This window comes from Panthera tigris, chromosome A2, assembly GCF_018350195.1.
Source record: "Panthera tigris isolate Pti1 chromosome A2, P.tigris_Pti1_mat1.1, whole genome shotgun sequence".
NCBI lineage: Eukaryota > Metazoa > Chordata > Mammalia > Carnivora > Felidae > Panthera > Panthera tigris.
The window spans coordinates 161,461,420-161,485,179 of NC_056661.1; the positions used below are offsets into that span (position 1 = coordinate 161,461,420).

General features: G+C 46.7%; 2 protein-coding genes across 17 annotated transcripts; one reads left to right on the plus strand and one right to left on the minus strand.

Moving 5' to 3' along the window:
* Nucleotides 1–1,184: 1,184 nt before the first annotated feature.
* Nucleotides 1,185–23,526, minus strand: TMEM176B (transmembrane protein 176B). Of its 13 annotated transcripts, none has more exons than XM_042975329.1 (9): nt 8,806–8,871; nt 8,171–8,211; nt 5,971–6,039; nt 5,590–5,798; nt 3,752–3,862; nt 3,337–3,393; nt 2,884–3,114; nt 1,861–1,980; nt 1,185–1,521 (listed from the first exon to the last, which is right to left on the minus strand). In XM_042975329.1, exons 4-9 carry the CDS (start codon nt 5,791–5,793, stop codon nt 1,429–1,431), a joined length of 816 nt encoding a protein of 271 aa, XP_042831263.1. In that variant the 5' UTR covers nt 5,794–5,798; nt 5,971–6,039; nt 8,171–8,211; nt 8,806–8,871; the 3' UTR covers nt 1,185–1,428. The 13 variants fall into 13 exon arrangements, with proteins under 13 accessions (XP_042831263.1, XP_015395461.2, XP_042831268.1 ...); XM_015539975.2 differs by having other exon boundaries at nt 5,590–5,801; XM_042975334.1 differs by having other exon boundaries at nt 5,937–6,039.
* On the plus strand, nt 9,299–13,792 carry TMEM176A (transmembrane protein 176A). Of its 4 annotated transcripts, none has more exons than XM_007087510.3 (7): nt 9,299–9,406; nt 10,163–10,364; nt 10,827–10,937; nt 12,035–12,091; nt 12,263–12,484; nt 13,023–13,130; nt 13,495–13,792. In XM_007087510.3, exons 2-7 carry the CDS (start codon nt 10,167–10,169, stop codon nt 13,534–13,536), a joined length of 738 nt encoding a protein of 245 aa, XP_007087572.1. In that variant the 5' UTR covers nt 9,299–9,406; nt 10,163–10,166; the 3' UTR covers nt 13,537–13,792. The 4 variants fall into 4 exon arrangements, with proteins under 4 accessions (XP_007087572.1, XP_007087573.1, XP_042831277.1 ...); XM_007087511.3 differs by having other exon boundaries at nt 10,167–10,364; XM_042975342.1 differs by lacking the exon at nt 9,299–9,406 and adding an exon at nt 9,436–9,581.
* Nucleotides 23,527–23,760: the final 234 nt, after the last annotated feature.

A 23,760-nucleotide genomic window follows, 5' to 3' on the forward strand; every position in this document is an offset into this window, starting at 1 on the left:
TGACCTCGCGGTCTGTGAGTTCAAGCCCCGCGTCGGGCTCTGTGCTGACAGCTTGGAGCCTGGAGCCTGCTTTGGATTCTGTGTCTCCTTCTCTCTCTGCCCCTCCCTTGCTCATGCTCTGTCTCTCTCTCTCTCTCTCTCTCTCTCTGTCAAAAATAAATAAAACATTAAAAAAAATTTTTAAGTGAAAAAAAATTTTAGCGATTTTCCTTTCTTTTTCTTTTTCTTTTTATTTTAGAAAGAGAAAGGAAAAATGCACAAGAGGAGAGAGAGGCAGAGCGAGAGAGAGAGAGAATCTTAAGCGGCCTCCACACTCAGTGAGGAACCCAATGCGGGGCTTAATCCCACAACCCTGAGCTGAAATCAAGAGTCAGATGCTCAACCGACTGAGTCACTCGGGCACCCTGAAAATGAAAAAAGTTGTAAAAATTCCTCATATCATTTAAAATGAAAGTGAAAAATAATAGGTATGTGCATGTGTGTGTGTGTAAAGGGAAAGAACTAACAAATTACTGCAGAAAGAAGAGAAAGAGAGGCGGAAGGAAGGAAGGAAGGAAGGAAGGAAGGAAGGAAGGAAGAAGGAAGAAGGAAAGAAGGGAGGGAGGAAAATGTCTTGTTCCAGGGGCACCTGAGTGGCTCAGTCAGAGCTTGGAGCCATCAGTTAAGCATCCTATATAGGCTCAGGTCATTATCTAGTGGTCCGTGGGTTCCAGCCCCAAGTCAGGCTCTGTGCTGGCAGCTCAGAGCCCGGAGCCTGCTTTGGATTCTGTGTCTCCTTCTCTCTCTAACCATCCCCCACTCGTGCTCTGTCTCTCTCTCAAAAATAAATAATAAAAAACATTAAAAAAAAAGTCTTGCTCCATGCCTCACATAGTCCCATAAATCCCAAAGAAAGTTATAGTCAAAATTACAGATGCTTAAAGACAAATTCAATAGGTAAAAAGATTCTAAGTACAGTATATGAGAATTATTTTCACTTTACACTGAATAGAAGGAAATCGAAAAAAGGAAGTTTGCCACTTGGGATATAGAGCAGAACATAATTAAATTTAGTCTTAGTGGGACTTTGTTTCCATGTCACAAACTGGCCCTCATTTAATTCAATATGTATCAACACAGAGTAAGTCGCTTCACAGCACACTGTGTGCATAAACAAAGGGAGACCACATCTTTTCCCGGCAGAATGATTTTTCCTGTTGTTTCTGTTTAATTAGCGCTGGAGAAAATGCGACAACACCTGTTCAATGACTTGAGGCCACTGCAATGGGAACAGTGGGGAGAGGAGGAGGGCCGGGACAGTGGCCTAAAGAGAGGCAAGTGTGAAGGGCAGGTCAGCAAGGAGTCCTGGGGAGTGGGTTCTGTCCTCCCCAGTAGCGCTGGGCTATCCCATCAGGGACATGTGGGAGCCCAGGCAGGGTCTTTGGCGGCTCACAGGATGATGGCATCCATGGTCTTCTCCTTGGAGGGAGAGGGAGGCACTGAATTCTCTCCCAGTAGCTCCTTCTCTGCCCCTTCCTCATCCTGAAAAAACCAGGGAGAAGTCAATAATTGTGGGAGAAAAGACAGGACCTTGTTAGCTTCATAGAACTTGAAATTGGGAAAGGAAAGAGGAGGGGAAGGAAAAGATACAGAGGAGGGTGAGCTAGCCAGAGATCTGGGACAGAAAGGGGCAAAGGAGGGCCTGGAGAGGCAGAGGGCAGAGGCCAACCCAGACACGGTGCTGGCACATGCTCCTCGCACAGCAAAGGGCTCAGCCAAGTTCCAGAAAGCAGCTGAGCTGTGCTCCCTGATGACCCTCCATGTTCCCAGAGCTTCACCAAATAGACCCATTCTTTCCCCAGTGCATCCTCGAAAACTCACCAGGGGCCGAGAGCTCTGGCCACACAAGCTTCGAAGACCCACGCTCAGGGAAGCCAAGGATACAATGACCTGCAGGACACAGACAGCCAGGAGCAGAGCACGGATTCCTAGGAACAAGTTCTAGAGATGAAGGAAGAAAAAGAGATAGTCAGGAGCCTGCTCCTCTGATTCTGCTCTTACAACCATCTTATCAACCCAGCCAGGTATCAGACTCTGTCCAACCAACTACTTCCCACAAAAACGGAGTGCATTTTCCAACTACTGGACAGTGACAGCTCTACGCCATAGTGGTCTGCAATGTGACCTTACCACACCTTATGAAGAGGCAGGTCTATTTCTCCACCCCTCGAATCTGGAACAGCCTATAATTGTTTTGAACAATAAAATACAGTGGAGGGTGACACTATGCCTGGCAGTTTCCATTTCCTGCCTCTTAAAATATGCACAGTGAGATACTTCCTGTTGGAACCTAGTTGCCATGCCATGAGAAGCCCAAGCCCAAGCCGCATGCAGGAGCCATTGTAGGCTCTCTGGTTGATGGCTTCAGCTGGGCTCCCAGCCATGTGAGAGCCATCTTGGAGATCCAGCCCAAATGAGCTCTCAGACGACTTCACCCCCAACTGACATCTGACTACAACTGCATGAAAAAAAACCCAAGTGAAGACTGCCTGAGTCCAGCCAACCCACAGAATGTAAAAAGTAATAACAAGTTAGTTTTAAGCCACAACATGTTGGGTATTGTGTTATACAACAATAGGTAACTGGGACAGGGGCACACCAGGAAAGCTAGAAGGGTATTCCATGATGTCCTCTCTTCAGTGTCTCCTCTTTGCTCCTCATTCCCTTTGATTCAGGGAATTCTCATGCTATGAGGGTCTGAAATATGTCTCCAGCTAAGTTAAAACCTCCTGAACCACAGACCTAGGTCCACGCTCAAAAAGCCTACAACTTTGCCCTCCGGTGCCCTAGCTCCTTGGGAATAGAGCCTTGTGATGGATCTCTGGAAGACTGGACTCTTCTCACCATCAGTATTTGCATGTAGGTTTTACATCTATCCTCTGTCCAATGTGACTTGTGACTTCTTTGCCATGTCTCTTGGTACCCAGTGGTTGTGGCAGCAGGTTCTGGGTAATCACACACATAGTCGATGTCATAGAAGCCATCACTTTGCCAGGTTAAGCTATTCACACAAAGGACAACAGCAGCCATGGCTGTGGCGACACCAGCCAGCATGAGCAGACCTGATATGCAGCCCTAAAAGGGAGAAGTGCAGGGGCTCAGACCCTCCTTATTAAGGATAGAGCCATAAGGTCCTGGCTCCAAACTTGTCTCTTCTTCTTCACTTCCTGGCCCAGAAATCCCTCCCCATCCCCCCAGTAGCAAAGATCCCAAGGTATCAGGGACCAAAGGGAAGAAGACCGAAAACTAGGGCAGAAAAACAGACATAGGAGGGGGCAGAGGACACCCAAGACTCACTGAAAGTTTTCCCCGGTGCTTCTCATAGACAATGGCCCCAGCTCCTGCTACAATAGCCTGGAAAGACAAGACACAGGAAAAGGCCTCCAGTTTACCCTCCTGAAATGACCCCTCATTTATTCCCAGGACTGCTGATTTGAAGCAGGATCCGAAGGACTGACAAAGAAAGTAAGCATATGGACACTTGTGATGGGCTCCATTACAGCTGCCCCATCCTTCCCAGCCTGGCCTTAGGGAGGGATGTAGAGAGTAAAAGGGTTTTGCTTGTCCCTTAAGGCACCTTCCTCATGGCAAAGGGCATTTGGATCCGGGTGTTTGGTTTCTTCCCCAAATCCCTGACCCAGATCCAAAGGAACTTTCTCCTCACCCATAACCACTTGCCTCCCACTGAGCTTACAGCCCCTTCCTTACTCACCACAGACCCTGCCCAGAAGGCGCAGCCTGAGGCACACAGCTCTATCCAGGGCCCTAAGCACAGCAACACTCCAAGGGCACAGCTCACAGCCCCCAGCAATATCTGGGTCACCTGAAAGACAAGGTGAAAAGCCAGGTCCCTTTCCACCAGTCCACAGGCCCCAGGAATGGCCACCCAGCTCCTACCTAGCTGTCTTTCCTCTCCTTTTCCTGTCTTGACCTCTCTGCAGCTCTGATTCTAGAAGGTTCTGGCCCCTTTACATCCATGAACCAGCAAGCATATCATGGCTCTTCACCATCCCTCTGATGTGAATTCTTATTATTACGTTTTCCTAAATATCACACTTTGTCATCCTACCTGATGATTCTCACTTTTTTCTCCTCATTGTCCCTTGGGAATCCCATCATCCCATCCAAGATGGGATGAAAGGACTCCCTTCAAGAGAAAAAAAGAGTTGTGTTGGCTGACGGCTTTCAGTGGTCAGCATTTTCAGGGTCCCCTCATCTTTCAAGCCATGGGCACACTCTTTGGGGATGGCCAACTGGCCACTGGTGAAGCAGGGCAGTGGTATGAGGGCCACTTTCATCCAACATGGCATCCGATAATGGGCAGTCCTTGCTCTGGAGCCCCGTACTGGGCTGGCAGAGACCTTATCGGGACTGCATCATGCTCTGGTGGCTCCCTTTGCCAATCTTGCTCCCTCCTTTTTCATTCCATAGCTGTCACACTGTGACATTGCACATTGAACTCTTGACTCAGCACCTGCTTCCTGGAGAACCCAACAGTCTCTTGGACGTCAACACCTACACATCCCGGCAGCATTTCAGATCTGTCATGTCCAAGTTCCACACCTCACTTGCACCCCCAGTGTCTTATTCTCCTGACTTCCAGGACCTCACTTCCCTGGTCACCCACACTCCAAACCTCAGCATGTTCTTGGATTCCTTTCCTCCTTTGTACCCCAAGCCCACCCACTCCCAAGTAACAGAGACATCATTTACAGATAATGTTGACTCCTCTGTTTCTTTGTCATTTCTACTGTGACCCAGGCAGGTGCAGACCCTCCACCCTTCTTATCTGGACAATTCCCAGCTGTGAGGCAGCCCAGAGCCCAGGTTCCTGCTCAGAAGCCACCCACAGCCTTCCCACCACTGATGCTGATTCAGGACAACTTCTCACCTTGTCACTCAGGGCTCTCAGCAATAGGGCCCTAGGCTGCATTTCCAGTCTGATCTGCCAGAAACCTCATTCTCTTTACTCTGACGGGACTTGCCCGATGCATACTCTCTTCTCCCTCCTTGCTCCTGCCATTCTCCTGACGTGGGATTTTTTTTTCTTCCATCTTTCACCTCTGTCTACATGCACTCTTCCTCCATTCAAGGTCTGGCTCAGATGCCAACTCCTGCAGGTCAATTCCCAAGGATCTCACCTGCTTTACCTTTAATTCTAGTTATGCGTATAGTGATCTGATCCCCTCTGATGGATGTTGAGCACTTTTAGGTTACAGCCTAGGGATTCTCTCTGTAGTTCTCCCTGAAGTGCTTATCATATTGCCTCACATCTGCAGGCCCTCAGTTCACATGGGTTCCATTCAACTGAGCTAACAGCCCCCAGGGATTCTTCCACCTATCCCCCACCTCCAGCTGGGACAGCCCGTGCTGTACCAAAGAAGAGGCCCATCATTCTTTTCCATCTAAGTGTGTGGGGAACCTGCTAAAACTTTCTTTTCCCAAAAAAGATGGGATACAATTAGTAAGTTCTCATGAGGAGTCAACCCACTTTTTTTTCCATCCTATGGAAGGAGAGTTACCAACCTCTGCAGTACCTGCCACTCTTACCCCCAGTGCCAGCTGCCCATAGCTCATCCTGGCCTTGAAAGGGCTAGTGTCCAGAGGATGAGAAAAAAGCTCCTTCAGAGAGGCCCCAGCTTTGAACAATTGTGCCAAAGATGATTCCTGGTAGATGTGGATGTTGATGTGAGTGGGCTGGGACAGCGTAGAGGCCACATCGACTCCATTCACAGTCACCATATTTTGGGTCATCCTTCCTGCTGGGAAGAAGATGTATGGAAGTAAGGTCTGGGAACCAAGTAAGATAAAAAGGAATATGTCACCTGAGTGAAAGGAGAGAAAACGGTCCCTTGTCAACATCCAAAGGGTCTTTCCAGAGCAAGTATCAATGTCACCGTGGCCTTAATCTGCGATGCAAATCCAAATCACCTCTAGAGTTCTTCACCACGTATATTCTTGGGTCTCTCCCCAGAATTGTCTGATATGGTTTGTCTGGGTCTTGGGTTGGACAAAGAAAGGAATCTGAATTATTTACTTAGTATACATATTTACACATGACACTTCCATATGGTGAAAAAATTCAAAAGATATAAAAGGGTATACTTTTAAAACCCTCCCTCTCCTCTTGCTCTCCCACCACCTAGTTGTCTTCTAGTCAGAAACTAATATTATCATTTTCTTCTATATCCTACAATGACATTTTTTGCACACAAAAACATATAAAAATATTATCTTCCCCCTTTGTCCACAAATGGCAGGATACTACATACACTGTCTGCACAATGATTTGTTCACAGAACTGTATTCAAAAATGATCCTTTCTCACTCATTTGTCCAGCTGCAAAGTATTCTGTTGTAGGAACGCATCATGAATTTTAAGCAGTCTTCTATTGATAGACATTTATTTTCTCTTGCAAACAATAATTGTCTCTTACAAACCAGTGAATAATTGGTTACAAACAATTGGCAGGTAAATGGGATAAGCATTTGTCACTTGAATAGATACTGCCCTCTATGGAGCTACCCCATGAAATTCACACTTAGGAGCAAGATGGAAGAAGCTCCACTGCCCCTCTCCATGACCAGAGGAAGGTGTCAGCAAATCTTTAAGTCTTTTTCGAATGCATATCAGGAAAATTACATTTCATTTTAGATTTTAATTAGTTTTATGTAATATACTGCCCCCTTCCAGTGTATATCTCAGCGACATTGGACAAATTCATACATTTGTACAACCCCAACTACAATCAAGATAGAGAACATTTCTATGTTGCAAAAGGTTCTGCAATGTTCCCTGCCCAGTAGGCCCCCCAACCCCTGGCCTGAGGCAACCACTGATCTGCTTTCTGTGACTATTCCAGTATAATTTCAATCCATAATTCTCTTATTATGAATGATATTGGTCATTGTTTCCTATGTCTAAGAGCCATTTTTTTCTCTTCTTCTGTGAGCTCTCTGTTCATATCCTATGTCCTTCTCATTTTTACTGTTTTGTTTTGTGTAGGAGTTCTTTGCGTATTCAAAAAATTGCCATCTGTGATATGATTTCCAAATATTTCTTTACAATTTCACGTTTAAATGTCAATCCATCTGGGATTTATCTTGTAAGTTGGAATGTATGGGTCCAAGTTGTTATGGGGTTTTTTTCCCCAGATGGTTAACTTCTGAAGGATAAGGTCTGTTTGAAGAATATATTATCTTTGTCCTACTGGTTCAAAATGTTCCCTTGAGCAAAAACGAAATTCTCATTGGAATTCAGGGCTATTCTAGTCTTTATACTCCACCCATTGGTGTTTCTGATGAGTCGGGTACCATTGCCACAATTTTACTTATGAGTATAGGGTTTATGGAGTGCCTGGGTGGCTCAGTCAGCTGAGTGTCTGACTCTTGATTTCGGCTCAGGTCATGATCCCAGGGTCATGGGATGGAGCCCTGTGGGCTCCGCGCTGAGCATGGAGATTGCTTGAGATTCTTTCTCTCTCTCCCTCTGCCCCCTTCCCTGCTCCTCTCCCTTCTCTCTCCAAAAAAAATTTAAAAAATTTTTAATGAGTATGGAGTAAATTTATTTTAAAAAATTAAATGAGGAGCACCTGGGTGGCTCAGTCGGTTAAGTGTCCGACTTCAGCTCAGGTCATGATCTCACGGTTTGTGGGTGCGAGCCCCACATCGGGCTGTATGCTGAACGCTTGCTCAGAGACTGGAGCCTGCTTCAGATTCTGTGTCTCCTTCTCTCTCTGCCCCTCCTCCACTCGTGCTCTTTCCCACTCTGTCTCTCAAAAAACAAATAAATGTAAGAAATTTTTAATTAAATGAATATGGAGTAAATCTTTAAAAAGAGTATGGAGTAAAAATGAGGATATTTAATTGAGTCATTTCATAACCCTTCATGTTATTTTTTTCTTTCATGGCCATTTTTGCTAGGTTACTTCTCCATATGCACTTTGGAATCAACTTGCCCACCTCCAAAAGCAACCCTCCATAGTAATTCTAATGGGCATCCTACTTCAGCATCAATGATGGAAATCATAATCATATCAGTAACAATTCTAACAACAACAATGATGGCAATCCTAAAGTCTTCCCTTTGTATTCTATGTTCTTTTCAGAGAAGTGCCATACTTACACCTACCTGGTCTTTTTGGAGGTAAAAAGGACAGGTGTTTGACAGTCCTGCAGACACACAAGGAGGTTCAGACTTATTGATAGACATACATAAGGACGTCCGGCTGGATTCCAGCCAGATCTCCCCTGCGGTCCCAGGAGCCAGCATCACGGAACAGCCCTCTCTGAGCCTCCTGGAAACCACCACTTCCCCCAACACATTACAATCCCAGCTCAGCTGAGCCCCCTGCTCTACCTCTGGACCAGGCCAATCCCATGAGAACTCCCCTCCCACACCACCAGACCCCTGCCACATCAGGGCCCTCCACTTTCCAGCTTCACTCTGAAGGACTTCTCACCACCAAACCACCTGAGTCTCAGCCACTGCACTGGCAATGAAGGTAGGGTGAGGTCTGGTGAGGTGATAGAGAGCCAGGCTGCTGCAGCCAGTACATGTCCCTCCCTTCCCCAGGTCACATTCTGTCTAGGGCATCCCGCCACCCCCAAGCAGGTCCTATAGGAACTGGGAATGGGGGCAAGCAGCATCCTGTGAGATAGGATGGGGGCTTTGGGAACTGGCTTTGGAGACTCTGCAAGAGAAAAATGTCCTGTGGTGAGAGTCTCCAGGGAAGGGGCCACCTGGCATGTGGGGGCCCTGCTCACCTGCTGTCCTCTGGGAGCCCCTGCCAGCGGGTAGGAAGGAGAAGAAGAGCAGAAGCCAGGGGTAGAGGGAGGAGGGCCTGACCTTCAGCACCGCAACTTCCCAGAAAAAGGCTGAGGCAAAGGGGCCCCTCTGGGGGGGGTCCAGTCTTGAGTAGATAACCAGGCTGGTGAGGGGTGGAGGAAAGAGACTGCGCGCATGGGAGTGCACACACATACACACACACACACACACTCACAGCACTGGCAGATCTGTGTTCAGAAAGCACCTGCCCAGGTGGCCATTGGGGAGAGGAAAGCTTCCCAGGGTTTCCCTGGGCTGATCACCTCTATGGACTCCCAGGCCACCCACCTTGCCCCCATGCTCTCCAAGCTGGAGCCCAAGGATGTACTGGCAGCTGGAAACCCCCCACACAGGGGCCCTTCTGCCTGGGCTGTCTTCCAGAGAGGCTGCGGCTAAAATTCAGCCTGCCCCTCCTCCACCCTGCCCCTCTGGTGTTCTATCAACCTCTTCCTCCATCCTCCTGGTGCCCAGCTCCAGCTCAGCCCTCCCTGTTGGCACACTCCCTGCCGTCCCCCATCCGGAAACCCAAAGAGAGAGCAGGTGAGGCAAGCCCACAGCCAGGCAGCCCTTTCCCAGGACCCCTCCCCACCGGACTCCCATCTGCCCCCTCACAAGCCTCCAAAGCCTGGTCCAGAACTTGCTGAGGATGGTGGGAGGGAGAGACCAACTGCCTGTGGAGAATGGACTCCAGGAAGGTGGCAGGAGCAGAAGGCAGGTGTGTCCCTGTTTGATACCAAGTCAGTCTGGCCTTGACCTCCACCTCCACAGGCACACAACTTGGTCCTTCCTTGTGTGTGATGTGTGTGGGAGTGGGGAGCGCAGCTTGAAAAGGCTGTGCAGAGCTGAATGGCTGTTGGTAGAGAGGGAGGTGTTTAGGGGCTGAGGGGGGTCCCCGGACCCTCTGTGGAGCACCTGCGGCAACAGAAGTTCACCTGGCAGCCGGTCACTTGGGTTCTTCCCAGGAGCCCAAGGGCTCTGGGTGGGGACCGCGATGGCACATGCAGGTTGGGAAAAGAGTCTGGAAAGGTGAGGAATCCAGGGCACTGCTTGGTCCAGACCTCAAGGCCATGGGAGGATGGGGGGACAGCAGGTTGAGGGTGAAAAGGGAGGCTCCAGCGGGCTCAGCATTTGCCACAGCACCAGGAGAGTTAGGCTCTGCTGACAGGACACCTCTCAAGAAAGGGCCAGGGATGTTGCTCTGTGATCAGGGACCTCCACCAATCCCAAAGGCCAGTGAAATCTTTGGAAACATTCTGCCAATGCTCTCCCTGACACTACCTTCCTCCTCCCTCCCAGAAAGATGTCCACGGGCATGGGGACAGTAGAGAGTGATGAGGTGGCCCCTGGAGCCCTGCAGCCCACCCACATCGATGTGCACATCCACCAGGAGTCAGCTCTGGCCAAACTCCTGATAAGTGGATGCTCCTTGCTTCGTTCCCCCATCTCCAGCGCCGTCTCCCAGACCAGGAGCAGGAGCCGTATACTGGTGGCCTCCTGGGTGAGTAGGGGCCCAGAGGGGTGCCCATGCTCCCCACATCAGGAAAAGAAGAACTTTCTTTTGCTGTGCACACTCCTTACCAGCCTCTCTGAATCAGATGCTGAGCCAGTTTTATCTTATTAGAAATCAAGATCTCCTGTGCTCCATTTCTGACTTTTTTATGTACTTACTGGCCTTCTCCATAAAAGCTGTAGGCAGAGTGGGCTTTGGGCTAAAAGGGTGCGGGAGACATGGCCATTTAAAGTCCCACGTGGTGGAGCCCTGAGCCATCCTCTCCCCTCCTCCAGACCCAGCGTGAGCTGGCTCTCCCTCCTCTCTTCTCCCTTCTCCATTTCTTTTCCATGGGGGGTTCCAACTGTTTATACCTGGAATCCTCAAAGCTGCCTGAGACTTGGGGGCAGAAGGTTGCTCCTGGGCCCAGGCATCTGGCAATCAGCTCTTAGTTCTTCTCTTTTCCTCCAGGTGGTACAGATCGTGCTGGGGGTGTTGAGTGGGGTTCTAGGGAGTTTCCTGTACATCTTCTACTCTTCCCCCTTGTGCAACTCAGGAGCTGCCATCTGGACAGGGGCTGTGGTGAGTGCGGCAAGGGGATGGTTGACAGGCCAAGAAGGGGCAGATTCACCTCCTATCAGAGGTGATAAACCACCACCATCAGCACCAGCAACATCATCCATGGTACTATAAAATGTCAGCAATCAAAAAGTCCCTCAGTTATTCTAGGCTGAGAATGCAGATGAAAAAAACAGCCAAGGAAAGTGGTGGTCTGTCCAAAGTCGACCTGCCAGCTATCCTGGTTTCCTGCCCCGGCCTTCTCCCACCAGGTGGGCCACTTCACCCCAATTCAGCAAACATCAACCAAGGCTCTAGGACATAGCTGATTTCCAGACACTTGCATTGAGATGAGGAGGAAGAACATACTAGAGAGTGTATACTCTACAAGATAAAGTCAACTCTTCATCATTTCCTGGTGCCCTGTGCGGGCCCTGTACACAGTGGGAATCCAATAGGGGTCACTGAATGACAGTGATGAATGTCAAGAGATGGGTGTGTGCAACAAGGGCTTGGGGGCAGGTCATGGTAGCACTGAGGGGCCCTTTGGCATGCCCACACTCACAGAGTAATAGCAAAACACATGCATTTATTGAGAGAGGAGCCAAAAGTAATCATCCTCATCTACCCAAAGGCAAAACACTCAGATTAGTTCTAGAATTGCAGGTAGGATTCAAATCCATCTGTCTACCATGATGTACTAGATGTCCTGTTCTATCAGCCCGGGTTGTGGGGTTGCTGAGCACCTGCTGGGATGGGTGCCTGGACTAGAGACCACCCAGAGACTCATCCTGCACTGAGAGCTTCTCCAATATCCTAGGGCATCCACCATCTGGAAATTTCACAAAGCACCATTGCTTTAAAAGGAAGGTTTTGGAGAAGGGAGGGAGGGCTCTCCAATGTCCCTAAAACAGAGGATCCTGCCACCTCGAGAGTTTGATCCTGGCCCAACCATCCCCATTAGCTTACTACAGATGACAAAGCTTAGCTCAAAAATTCAGGCCCACCTGCAGTGTGCCAGGGAAGGACCAGCCCATGGCTGGCTCTGTCTGATGGGGTTACTGGCAGCTGAAAGGCTTGTATCTGCTGTGTTAGCCCTGCTCTCATCCATCTCTCCCCAGGCTGTGCTGGCTGGAGCTGTTGCCTTCATTTATGAGAAACGGGGTGGCATCTACTGGGTGAGTTTGGGGAAGGGCAGGAGTGGGCACCAGGCCCAGAAGCTGGAGGCCACCCAACCAAGCCTTCTGCTCAAACACACATAGGCTACATGGGCCTAACCCTCTCTCCCCAACTGGGCTCCCAGAGACACTGAGTCTCCAAGGTCTCTCTCTGCCTCCTCTGCTCACCAGGCCTTGCTGAGGACCCTGCTCGCCCTGGCAGCTTTCTCCACGGCCATTGCTGCTATCATCATTGGGGCTGATAATTTCTATAAGGGCTACTTTGATTTTGGAGACTTTATCTGTGATGTCTCCTCGAGCACCTGGTACAGGGGCACCCCGCCCCCCAGCACTCCGAGTCCAGAAGAAGTCAGAAGGCTGCACCTGTGTCTCTCCTATCTGAACATGCTGAAGGTAGGGGGGCAAGAGGGAGGGGTGCAGCTGGCAGTGGGCAAGAAAGACCAAGATGGAACACAAGAGTAAGGCTGTGTTACCTGTCCCACACCTAGCGTGACTAGTGTCACCACCAATGTGGCATTAAACAAACTAGAAATAATTCCTGGGATTGTGGGTGTTATAGATTTGTGGAAAATACAAACACTGAAATAATAATAAATGAATTAACCTTGTGAGTGTGCAAAGTACTGCAAAGGCATTAAATGCATGTTCTCCCTTGATCCTCTCAAGCCTTGGGGCTGCTGGGGCACCAAATCATAGCCCGAGCCCTTCACTGTCGGAACAAGGACACTGAGGTCTGATAAGAGGGGTTTCTGGCTGCTCTCTGCATGCTGGACTCGTTTACCCCCCATGCACAGCTCCTTCCTCAGCCCCTCAAGGAGCTACAGACTTGAGGATGAAGGGGTAGAGAGAGACCCTAGGTTGGAAATGCATGACAGCACAGAGCACAGATGGCAGCACTTTGGTGGTGACAGATTTGGTCCTCTGTCCCCAGGTCCTGTTCATAAGTTTTCAGGCCATGCTCTTGGGGGTTTGGGCTCTGCTGCTTCTGGCATCTCTGGTCCCCGTGTGTCTGTACTGCTGGAAAAGGCTCCGATGTAAGGTGAGTCCCTAAAGTATGCTTCTGTGTTTGGGTGGAGAGACTGTCCAGAGGAGACAGAGATGGAGAGCCCATGGCTTGGGGAGGAGAAAAGAGCCCTTACAGTGAGTCCCAAGGGGCATCATGCCTGTCTTTCTACACCATTGGTGGCCCAGTTCAGAGAGCCTCACTCCTTGATCAAGTGGTCCCCACGATAAGGACCCCAGGAAGGCAGGGAAGTCCACATCCATGGTGAGATTCTAGGGATCTTTGCGTCAGGTACCATGAGGCTAGTGTTGGATCTGGTTGGCTCCAGAACTAAGCTGCCCTGGAGGAAAGGATTTGCACCTTCTCTCCCTGGGCTATCTTGCCCCTCTGCCTCCCTTAGGAAACAGACCAGAAGAAACTGCTTCATGTGAGTGAAATCTAGCCTTGCTTTTCCTGAGTGTTCAAGCCTGGACTCTTTCTGGACTGCATGTTCCTGCCTCTGGCTCCTGGGAGAAGGACAAGACTGGGGAAAAGAGATTCTGCAGCAGCTCCAGCTATCCTGCCTCCACTGCCGTGCCCACTGCCTTGCCCCACTGATCGTGACAGAAGCTCTTCTGGCTGACTCACCTTCACCATCCCGCTCTGCTTCCCATCCCTCCTGAGCAGTGATGCTAATAAATGTCCTGCTGTTGCTCCCAGCTTCTTGCACAATTCTTCCAGGGAATTTCTCTTGGCTGGGAGAGGTGGAGGAGAATGAGCTGATGCAAACCTAAGATGCTCCTCCCTCTCCCAACCTTCCATCTGGGTCTGGAGTCACTGGCCATGAAAGTAGCCTCTCTTTGAGGATGGTTCTGGAACTGTACATCCAAGTGCCTGTGTACAAAGGATGAGGCAAGCGGGGGCTCTGAGCCCTGCTCCCTACGATTCAGATTTAACAGAGTGAATGCTGGGCAAACTGAGAATTAGTTTTGTTTTTTGGGGGAGGGAGAGGTTGTTGTTTTTTGGTTTTTTGGCTGTTTGGAAAAAGTGAGAAACAGAAGATGTAATCATTTTGGAAATTATTTTCTTTTAAAGACAGTTGAGGAAATAGAAACCCTGAATAGTTGCCCCATGAAAAAAAATACCTAGAGCTTCTGGAAACTATATGAATCATATATTTTTAAATTCATGGCTAACTTGAATAGGCTACAATAGAAGTAGGAGCACGAATTCAGAGAGCTGAGTCTTGATATTATGATCTGCCTGTCTGGGACTTCTATGAGCACCCACACATTCAGTGCTGCCTTGGAAGGATCCATAGAACTTAGCACAAGTTTGTACTCATGGCTGTATTTATTACAGCAAAAGGGTCCACAGCAGTATCAACCAGGGGCAAAGGTGTATCAGGTAGATTCGGGAGGAGTCTGGGTTCAGGCTTCCGATATCCTCCTACCAGTAAGGGAGGGACAATAACACAGTTCAAAGGTGGGGGAAGGATAATCAACTATCCCCCAAACTTGGAAGGCACTTTGAGACTGGAAAATGAAGGAGGCACTCCATAGCTTTTACACAGAGTTTTATTCAGGCTAACATACTCGCAGGGGGTCCACGACAGCTGCAAAGTTACTCTCCACAAAGTCCAGACCTCAGTCCACAGATTCTGTCGTGAGATCAAAGGGTTCACATGCACCTCAGATGGTTTATATGCCCCTAATTGACAGATACCCTTTTATATTAGGTCTTGAGGCACCACCCGGGCATCAGGAAAGGGAAAAACTATGTTATCTCTAACAGATGTATGGGGGGCCAAAACAAGCCTCCTCCATCCCGACATTGGCTGGCATTTCTAATCTAGCAAACATGAACGAGATGGAAGACCAAAGATGGAGTCACTATTATCAGCACTCCTACAAACACATATGCAGTGTTTCTGCTCAGAGAAGCCCACTGAAGTCTCAGAGCCCAGGGTTTTTCCTGGAGGCTGTTCACGTAGACAGTCTCTCCACTTGCACAATGACCACAGTTCAAGGCTCTCAGAAGAAAAGCAGGTGTCCACCTGAAATCACATTGTACAGTCCGGGAAAGTTGATACAATGCAATTCAGTGCTTCCAGCACACAAAACAACCTTATCAGTATAAGAACATTCCAAAAACCAAATTCTGAGAAGGCAGCCCAGAGCTAGTCCTTCAAACAGGGCCTTGCAAGGAGCAGCCTCTATGTTAATGTTTCCTGCTCACTGCTGTGGAGGCATCTATCAAACTCTGTAACCCAAAACTGCAGTTCATAACCATGCTAAAGACAGCCATCAAATCCTAGAGTCACTTAAATTGGGGAGTCAAAGTGAAGAATCCTGTATATAAATCTGCAATTTCAGGGAAGAACTAGGGGGAAAATCCACCCTATCAAAGTATGTGACGAGCAAACTCTTGGTGAAAGAAGTGACTGGAGACCCATGAAAGCAAATCTACTCTAATATAGACTTGGGGCTTGAATTCCTACTGCTTGGGTGATCTGAGACCCTGAGAAAAGAATTCAAAGTCCTCAAGATGGTAGTGACCTTAGACACCTGTCAGAAACCAATTGCAAATTCTGTCAGGAGAAATTCACCTACATCCTTGGACCTCTAAGAATTCCTAAAAACACTGTTTCATGGAGAGAGAAAGAAAGAAAGAAAGAAAGAAAGAAAGAAAGAAAGAAGAAAGAAAGAAGAGAGGAAGTAAGGAAGAAGAAAGGAAGAGAAAAGAAAAGAAAAAAGAAACTGAAATTCAGCATAAATTTACAAACATCAAATCAGGAACACAAATCCTTCAGTCATTGCTATTTTCTTATCTAAAAATAGCATGCTTAATATGTTTAAAGAAATTTTAAAAAGGAATTAAAGTATTGGCAAAAATAAGAGCTTGGCAAAAATTATTAGATTTTTTAACCCCAAAGACAACCTCTAGAAATGAAAATTATAGTCATTAGAATAAAAACCCTAGTAAACAAATTAGACATAGCTGCAGAGAGAAATACTAAGCTAGAAGATAGGTCTAAAGGATTTATCTGAAATGCAGCTCAGACAGAAAAAAAGAAATGGAAAATAGAGAACTACTTAAGAGATATTTAGATTTGATGTATGGACAGAATTCCAAGAGGAAGAAAGAGAGAGAAAGAAAGAGAAAAGTAAATAGAGAGAAAATCAGACATAAAGGCTGAGGAATTTTCTGAATTAAGAAAACACAAGAGGGACACCTAGGTGGCTCAGTCACTAAAGCATCCAACTTCTGCTCAGGTCATGATCTCACAGTTTGTGAGTTCAAGCCCCGTGTCAGGCTCTGTGCTGACAGCTCAGAGCCTGGAGCCTGCTTCCAATTCTGTGTCTCCCTCTCTCTCTGCCCCTCCCCCCACTCGCGCTCTGTTTCTCTCTCAAAAATAAAAACATTAAAAAAAAATTTTAAACAATTACACATTTTATATATAATACAAATATTTTGTTATATAAGAATTAAATTGCTCTGGCTCTGTTAAAATCAGACTTTAAGGCAGAGAGCATTCCTACAGAAGAAAAGGCCACTAGTAGTCAATTCAGCAGAACTTGTTCCTTCTCCCATTTTATTCATTCTCTCCCAGAAGCAGGAACCTGTACTTCCAGCTGGAAGAACTGTCTTATAACGAGGAGGGTACCATCCACAGGCTGGAGACGGTGCAAAGGAAGACCCAAGGAGCCTGTGCCTTCCACAGCATGATTGCATGTGCCAAACCAGCCTTGGATTGCTTACCTTTTAATATCTGTCTATGAAAAAAATTATTTCCTTACTGATTAAAAAAAAGAGAAAATAACTTCTTAAAGAAACCATTTACAATAACAAGGAAACTGTAAGTTACCTAAGATCAAATCTATATATTCAAGACATTAATAAAATTAATGGAAACTGTTTATGAATACCTAAATAAAAAGAAATGCATACACCATGTCAACAGAAGGGAGGACTCCGTTCTGTAAAGATGGCTTCTTGCTCCAAATTGACTGATTAATTCAATGAAATTCCGGGGCGCCTGGGTGGTGCAGTCGGTTAAGCATCCGACTTCAGCCGGGTCACGATCTTGCGGTCCGTGAGTTCGAGCCCCGCGTCAGGCTCTGGGCTGATGGCTTGGAGCCTGGAGCCTATTTCCGATTCTGTGTCTCCCTCTCTCTCTGCCCCTCCCCCGTTCATGCTCTGTCTCTCTCTGTCCCAAAAATAAATAAAAAAGGTTGAAAAAAAAATTTTTTTTTAAAAAATTCAATGAAATTCCAATCAAAAACTCAACAGCCTTTCTTAGTTCTTGCTTAGCCAATTCTCAAATTGATACAGATCAAAAGACCAAGAACAGGGACGTATGGTGGCTCAGTTGGTTAAGTGTCTGACTCTTGGTTTCAGCTAGGTCATGATCTCACAGTTCATGAGATAGAGCCCCGAGTTGGGTGCTGCGCTGAGCATAGAGCCTGCTTGGGATTCTCTCTTTCCCTCTCTCTCTATCCCTCCCCTGCTCGTGCATGTGTGGAAGTGCACGTGCTCTGTCTCAAAATAAATAAATAAGCTTTAAAAAAAAAAGACCAAGATCAGCAGACAATCTCACTGTCCCATGAAACTCAAATAAGGAGTTGGACTAGGGGCGCCTGGGTGGCTCAGTTGGTTAAGCATCTGATTTTGCTCAGGTCATGATCTCATGGTTTGTGAGTTGAAGCCCCACATCGAGCTCTGTGCTGACAGCTCAGAGCCTGGAGCCTGCTTTGAATTCTGTGTGTGTGTGTGTCTCTCTCTCTGCCCCTCCCTCTCCCTCTCTCTCAAAAGTAAATAAGCATTTAAAAAAAGGGGGGGGGGTGGAGTTGGACCAGGTAGGCATTCAGACCAGACAGCTCCCTGGCTTGCAGAGTCAAACCAGAGACAACAGGGAGAATAATGCAGGAATGGACAAGTTTTGGGTCAGAAGTAATAAGACCTGAGCACAAATCCCAGCACTGCCACTTACTAGTTCCTCAACATTGAGGCAGTTACAATTACCTCTTGAGCAATATAGTCTTTTCACTTTTAAAATGAGGACAATTGCAGGGCACCTGGGTGGCTCAGTTAGTTAAGCGTCCAACTTCAGCTCAGGTCATGATCTCACGGTTTGTGAGTTTGAACCCCACGTCAGGCTTTGTGCTGACAGCTTGCTCAGAGCCTGGAGCCTGCTCCAGATTCTGTCTCCCTTTCTCTCTGCCCCTCCTCTACTTGCACTCTGTCTCTGTCTCTCTCAAAATTAAATAAACATTAAATTTTTTTTTAATGGGGACAATTGGGGCACGTGGGTGGCTCAGTCGGTTGAGGGTCTGACTTCGACTCAGGTCATGATCTCATAGTTTTGGGAGTTTGAGCCCCGCATCTAGCTCACTGCTGTTAGTGCAGAGCCTGCTTCATATCTTCTGTCCTGCCCCTCTCTCTGCCCCTTCCCCGCTTGCGGTCTCTCTGTCTCTCTCAAAAATAACTAAATCTTTAAAAATTAAAAAATAAAGTAAAACAGAGGCAATTGTACCTAAAATCCATGGTTAATGTAAGGATTGAGTGATAAATATAAATATAACACTGTCTAAAAAATTGGACACCCCACAGTACAAATTTGTCGAAGCAATGTGGATTACTAGAGACAAAATTGGGGAGAACAGAAAGTACTCACCAATCCCCAAATCCTCTCTCCTCTTTCCCTCAAAGGAGGTAAAATAACATCCCCAAATGGAAATACTATCCCCTCCTTTGAACTTCTAGATTTGCATTAGGGAGACCAGAGCTAAGCCATCAGTGGACCTGAACTGTGCAGGCACAGTAGAAGGTGTGGTCTGCTGTGCCTAGAAATAGCAATGGGGTGCCCTTCCTCAGAGATTAGTATTGTTCTCCAGTTTTCATTTTTCCTTTATTCCTTATAATAGGCCCCCTGGGTGTTAACTGGGCACATAACTTCTCAGAATGCAGACTAGATTTCTCAATCTCTTTTCCAGCAAAGTATGATCAAGTCACTCAATTCTAGGCAATGAGATTTAGGAGAAAGTAGTACGTGCAGTTCCCTGCAGCACCCATTGAGGGGTTGTGTCCTCTTCCCACTGTGCCCTCTTTCATGATGTTTGGAATGCAGGTGTGATAGCTGGGTCCAGAGCAAGCCTTCTTAGACCAGAAGGTGATTTGGGACTGGAGTCCATTCATTGGAGAACAACAGGACAGAAAAAGTGTAACCCATAGTACAACATACTCAATCCTGGGCTGCTCGTCTAAGTGTTTGTGTGAGAAAGAAACTTGGGTTATTTTACATATTCTGTCACTTACAGCCAGATGTTACTCTAATTAATACAATTCCCCTCAAAAGAGTGAGAGCTAAGCCTGTCTAGTCAGCATATTGTGGATAAAATCCTTCATCTAAAGAATGAGTATGTTGGGCACCTGGGTGGCTCAGTAGTTCAACATCCAACCTTTGATTTGGACTCAAGTCACAATCTGACCACAGTTCATGAATTCGAGCCCTGTGTCAGACAGGCTCTGTTCGAACAAAGCAAAGCCTGCTTCTGATTCTCTGTCTCACTCTCTCTGTCCCTCCCCCCACCTTTCAAAATAAATAAATAAACATAAAAAAAAAAAAGACTGAGTATCTCCCAGAGCAGAAGCTGGAAAGCACAACTTGATTATAGCTAATTGAAAGCTGATTATATATCTTTTTTTATAAGTTTATTTATTTTGAGAGAGAGACAGACAGAGCACAAGGGGGGAAAGAACAGAGAGAGACAGGGAGAGAGAGAATTCCAAGCAGGCTCCACGCTGTCACCACAGAGCTCATGAACTGTGAGATCACGACCTGAGCCGAGATCAAGAGTCTGACAATTAACCGACTGAGGCACCCAGGTGCCCCTGGTTATATATATTTAAAGAAGCATTGTTTGGGCCTACGTGGATAACATGAGTCATAGAAGAAAAGTGGGGTATGATCAACCAGAATCAGACCAAAGACTGAAATGGTCAGGTTCTTATTTTACTTGAATTGTCTGGATCCTGTGCATGTCCCCTTAGTATCCTACCACCTGGGTATGCTGAGGACGGTCCTATCACCCCCTAAAGAAGGGCTCTGCTTTGCTCTATTCAAGCCCAGTGAGTGGGAGGTGAGCTATGGTGACCCACTGACCATATTCTTTCTGGCCCATAATACAACCCTGGCAGCAGCCTCAGATCTGGTGACTTCTACATTTCCCTAGACTTGCTCCTAACTCTGTACCGACTTCTGTCAGAAAGGGTTCCCATGACTTGCTGGAGGGCAATCCAGTCTCTGATCTTCATGCAGGGATGGCCGTCTTGACCATTCCTGACACACCCAGCTTCGTACTTGCCCCTCAGTACTTCAAAATAAAAGAATGTGTTATTTATACCTACATATCTCAAAACTAAAAAGGAAAGCAGGGAGATGGACAAGAGGAAAACCAGGGTAGGGGAATCAGGAATGGGGATGGGGAAAGTGTGTCTACAGAGAATTGCATAGAGGTCTGCAGTAGTGGTCATAGTTTCTTCTTAACCTAGGTGGTAGACGCATTATGATCATTATTATTATTATAAAAATTGCACATAAACCTTTTCTTCCCCCTTCTGTTTGAATGATATAATCACAATAAAAAGTACATATCAGGACTTCCTTTGCTTGAGTTAATTTCAAAACAATATGAAATAATGACTTGTGCAAAAGTCATTCCTCAAATCTATTGATGTAAAACCTATCAGCAAAAATTGAATGGAACTTTGTTCTTCAGGATGCCCAACTCAGAAAAGTATCAAAACCTGTAGGAACAATGAGAGACAGCTGCCTGCTCAAGGATGATGAGTCCTTAGGAATGATGGGGGTGACAGGCCAACTGTGGTCCCAAAAAACCACTCTTTTTGTCAGGGTCCATGAAAAAAATTGACGGCACACTCGAAGTGGATCATTTGAGAAGTGTTTGATAAAGGGGCTACGTACAAGGGTGCCAGCAAACTGTAGGGAACTGTATGTGATCATGCCCTACTGGGGTCCTTAACCTAGGGGGATCACGGAGGGTATCATTACTTCTCGGCCCGAAAGATGAGGAAAGGAAGCAATTGCTGTGTTTCAGCCAGACACCGAGAAAGTTGACAGAGATGGTACTTGATTTGAGCTGTCCCCTTCCCAGAGAGACACAGCCAGCCTGAGATGAACTTTCAGGGAGGAATCCTGGCAAGTAAATACCCAAAGTACCCCCCTCTGATCTCTTGCTACTGTTTCCTATTGGCCAAACCCAGTGGGAAGTCATAGAACACGAGAGCTTACTGATGTGATCAATACGAGACTCTCCTTTGGGGCACACAGAAGGCTAGAGAAAGGTGGAAAGACTATCTGGGGAGGTAAATGAAAGCTATCCAGAAGAATGACTTTTGCTTGTGTGAATAAATATGGTTGAAAACTTCTCAAATTTGGTGAAAGCCATAAAACTCAAGATTCAGGGAGCTCAGTGAACCCTACACAGAACAAACTCCAAGAAGCACAAGCACAGACATATCAGGATCAAACTGCTAAAAACTAAAGACAAAGGAAAAATCTTGAAAACAACCCAACAAAAGTGACCCATTACCTACAAAGAAGAGTGATCCAAATTTCTGTGGTTTCTCATCAGAAACCATGATGGCCAGAGGAAGTGGCACAATATTTTTTGTAATTGTTGAGTACAGGCACAATGTGGAACAGAAACTGGGACTAAACAAGGTGTAGTGCAAGGGAGTTTTGGGGGTGATGGTGCTATTCTTTATCCAGATCATGGTGTTGATTACATGAATCTATGCGTGCATTAAAACTCACAGAACTGTTCACAGGAAAAAAAAAGTCAGTTTTACTATAATAATAATGAGATAAATTTGAGGTAATTTGCCTATCTCTATCTCAAAGTCTCAGAGTCATTTCCAGATGTATATCTTCATTTTCCCCATCAAAACCGATACCTCAAGGGGCGTCTGGGTGGCTCAGTTGGTTGAGCATCTGACTCTTGATCTTGGATCATGTTCGATCTCATAGTTTGTGAGTTCGACCCTGCATTGGGCTCTGTACTGACAGTGCAGAGCCTGCTTGGGAGTTTCTCTCTCTCCCTCTCTTCCCCTCCCCTGCTTGTGCGCTCTCTCTCTCTCTCTCTCTCTCTCAAAATTAAAATAAAATAATAAAATAAAATAAAATAAAAACCAAATACCTCAAAACCGATCTTAGCTGTATTTTCAAATAAACAAATTGCTTTTAGGTTTTGTTTTGTTTTAAACAAAAAGCAGGAATGACGTGACTTCTGATTTCCTGCAGAAGAGAAATCCAAAGATCCCGGGACTCTGTGAGGCTGTTGGGGCAGAAGAGGGGGGAGTGGGGGGAGGGCTGAGGAAGAGCTGTGGAGGTGACTTGTAAATGGGCCAGGTTTTCCTCAGAGACTCAGATCTGCCAGAGGCAATAAACAAAGGAGGTTGCCAGATTCTGACAGTAAAAGACTTCTGTGCAGGGCAAACTGAGTTGACATTCGTTTATCTGAATAAAGAATGGAAAGAATTTACATCCAGCCAAGCCATAAAAGGACTGATTTAGAAACACTATGGAAGAGAAATTCATACCATTTTTAGCTTGAGGAAGAAAGCAATTCACCAGGGCCTTTATTTCAACTTTGCAGTTGGTTCTTATGACGGTATGCTTTTCAAACTTAATGACTGAGTTCAAAAACAAAATTAAAACAAGATTCAATTTAAATTCAAATCCCCGAAACAGAAATCCCCCTTACAAGCCACACAGATGTAATTAACCTCGCCACCTAGTGGCTACTAAAAGTTTTGTTCAGAAGAAACTAGAAGAGTAAAAAGTAACTTTTTTTCACACAATTCTTTGAAAACTAGGAGTGCACTTTTGAACAAATATCTACTAATATCTCCATGTGGCAGGCACTGTGTATGGTGGAAGTGAAACTAAACAGGTTGGACAGTTCCCTGCCTTGCCCAACCCTGGTGACACTGAGGAATAAGATCCAATAAGTCACGACATTTTCCCCCTCCTCTATCAGGCATGTCCTTACGCCACCTGCTCCTCCTGAGCCAATTGGTCAGAATCATGTTATTACATTCCCAATGCTCCAGATATAGAGGGGGAGGGGTGCTTCTTACTGCTCTACTGTCACCAGCCAGTTTTTTCCCTGTCCCACCTCATCTGCTCCAGGGACACAATTCGGGAACCAGATATCCCAGTTCTGAGTTGGACTCACCCTGTCACAGCCCACCCCGCCTGAGCATCCACGGAGATGTTAGCTCAGTCCTGCCCCAAATGGCACACAGATCGGCTCATTGAGAAGACCTTCCACACTCATAAGAATGGTGGGGGAGCAGCCTTCTTGGAAAGCTCTTCTTGGAAGATTGGGATCCATGGTAGAAGAACCCCAGGAGTGGTCTCTCTCCTCCACCCAACCCAGCCAAGTCTTAGGTGTCAAAGGAATCTGTCTACCCCACAGTGGAAGCATTGTGACCCAGGCCCCAGAACAGAACGTCCTGGGAACACAGCTCCAAGCCCCCACAGTCTGGTCACCTTCAGCACGAAAGACAAGACGGGTTTCTGAAACAGGACATAAAAAGTATTAGCCATGTAGAGGAAAAACTGAAAATCCAACTACATTAAAATTGGAAACTTCTGACC

Coding starts and splice junctions, on each gene's coding strand:
- TMEM176A (XM_042975342.1), top strand. CDS start 9,547: ATGGACTCCAGGAAGGTGGCAGGAGCAGAAGGCAG. Junction 9,582..10,162: donor GTGGCAGGAGCAGAAGGCAG/GTGTGTCCCTGT, acceptor CCTCCCTCCCAG/AAAGATGTCCACGGGCATGG. Junction 12,092..12,262: donor AACGGGGTGGCATCTACTGG/GTGAGTTTGGGG, acceptor TCTGCTCACCAG/GCCTTGCTGAGGACCCTGCT.
- TMEM176B (XM_007087515.3), bottom strand. CDS start 5,901: ATGTTGACAAGGGACCGTTTTCTCTCCTTTCACTCAGGTGACATATTC. Junction 3,115..3,336: donor AGCACCGGGGAAAACTTTCA/GTGAGTCTTGGG, acceptor TCTCCCTTTTAG/GGCTGCATATCAGGTCTGCT. Junction 1,981..2,883: donor CCTACATGCAAATACTGATG/GTGAGAAGAGTC, acceptor CTTCATCTCTAG/AACTTGTTCCTAGGAATCCG.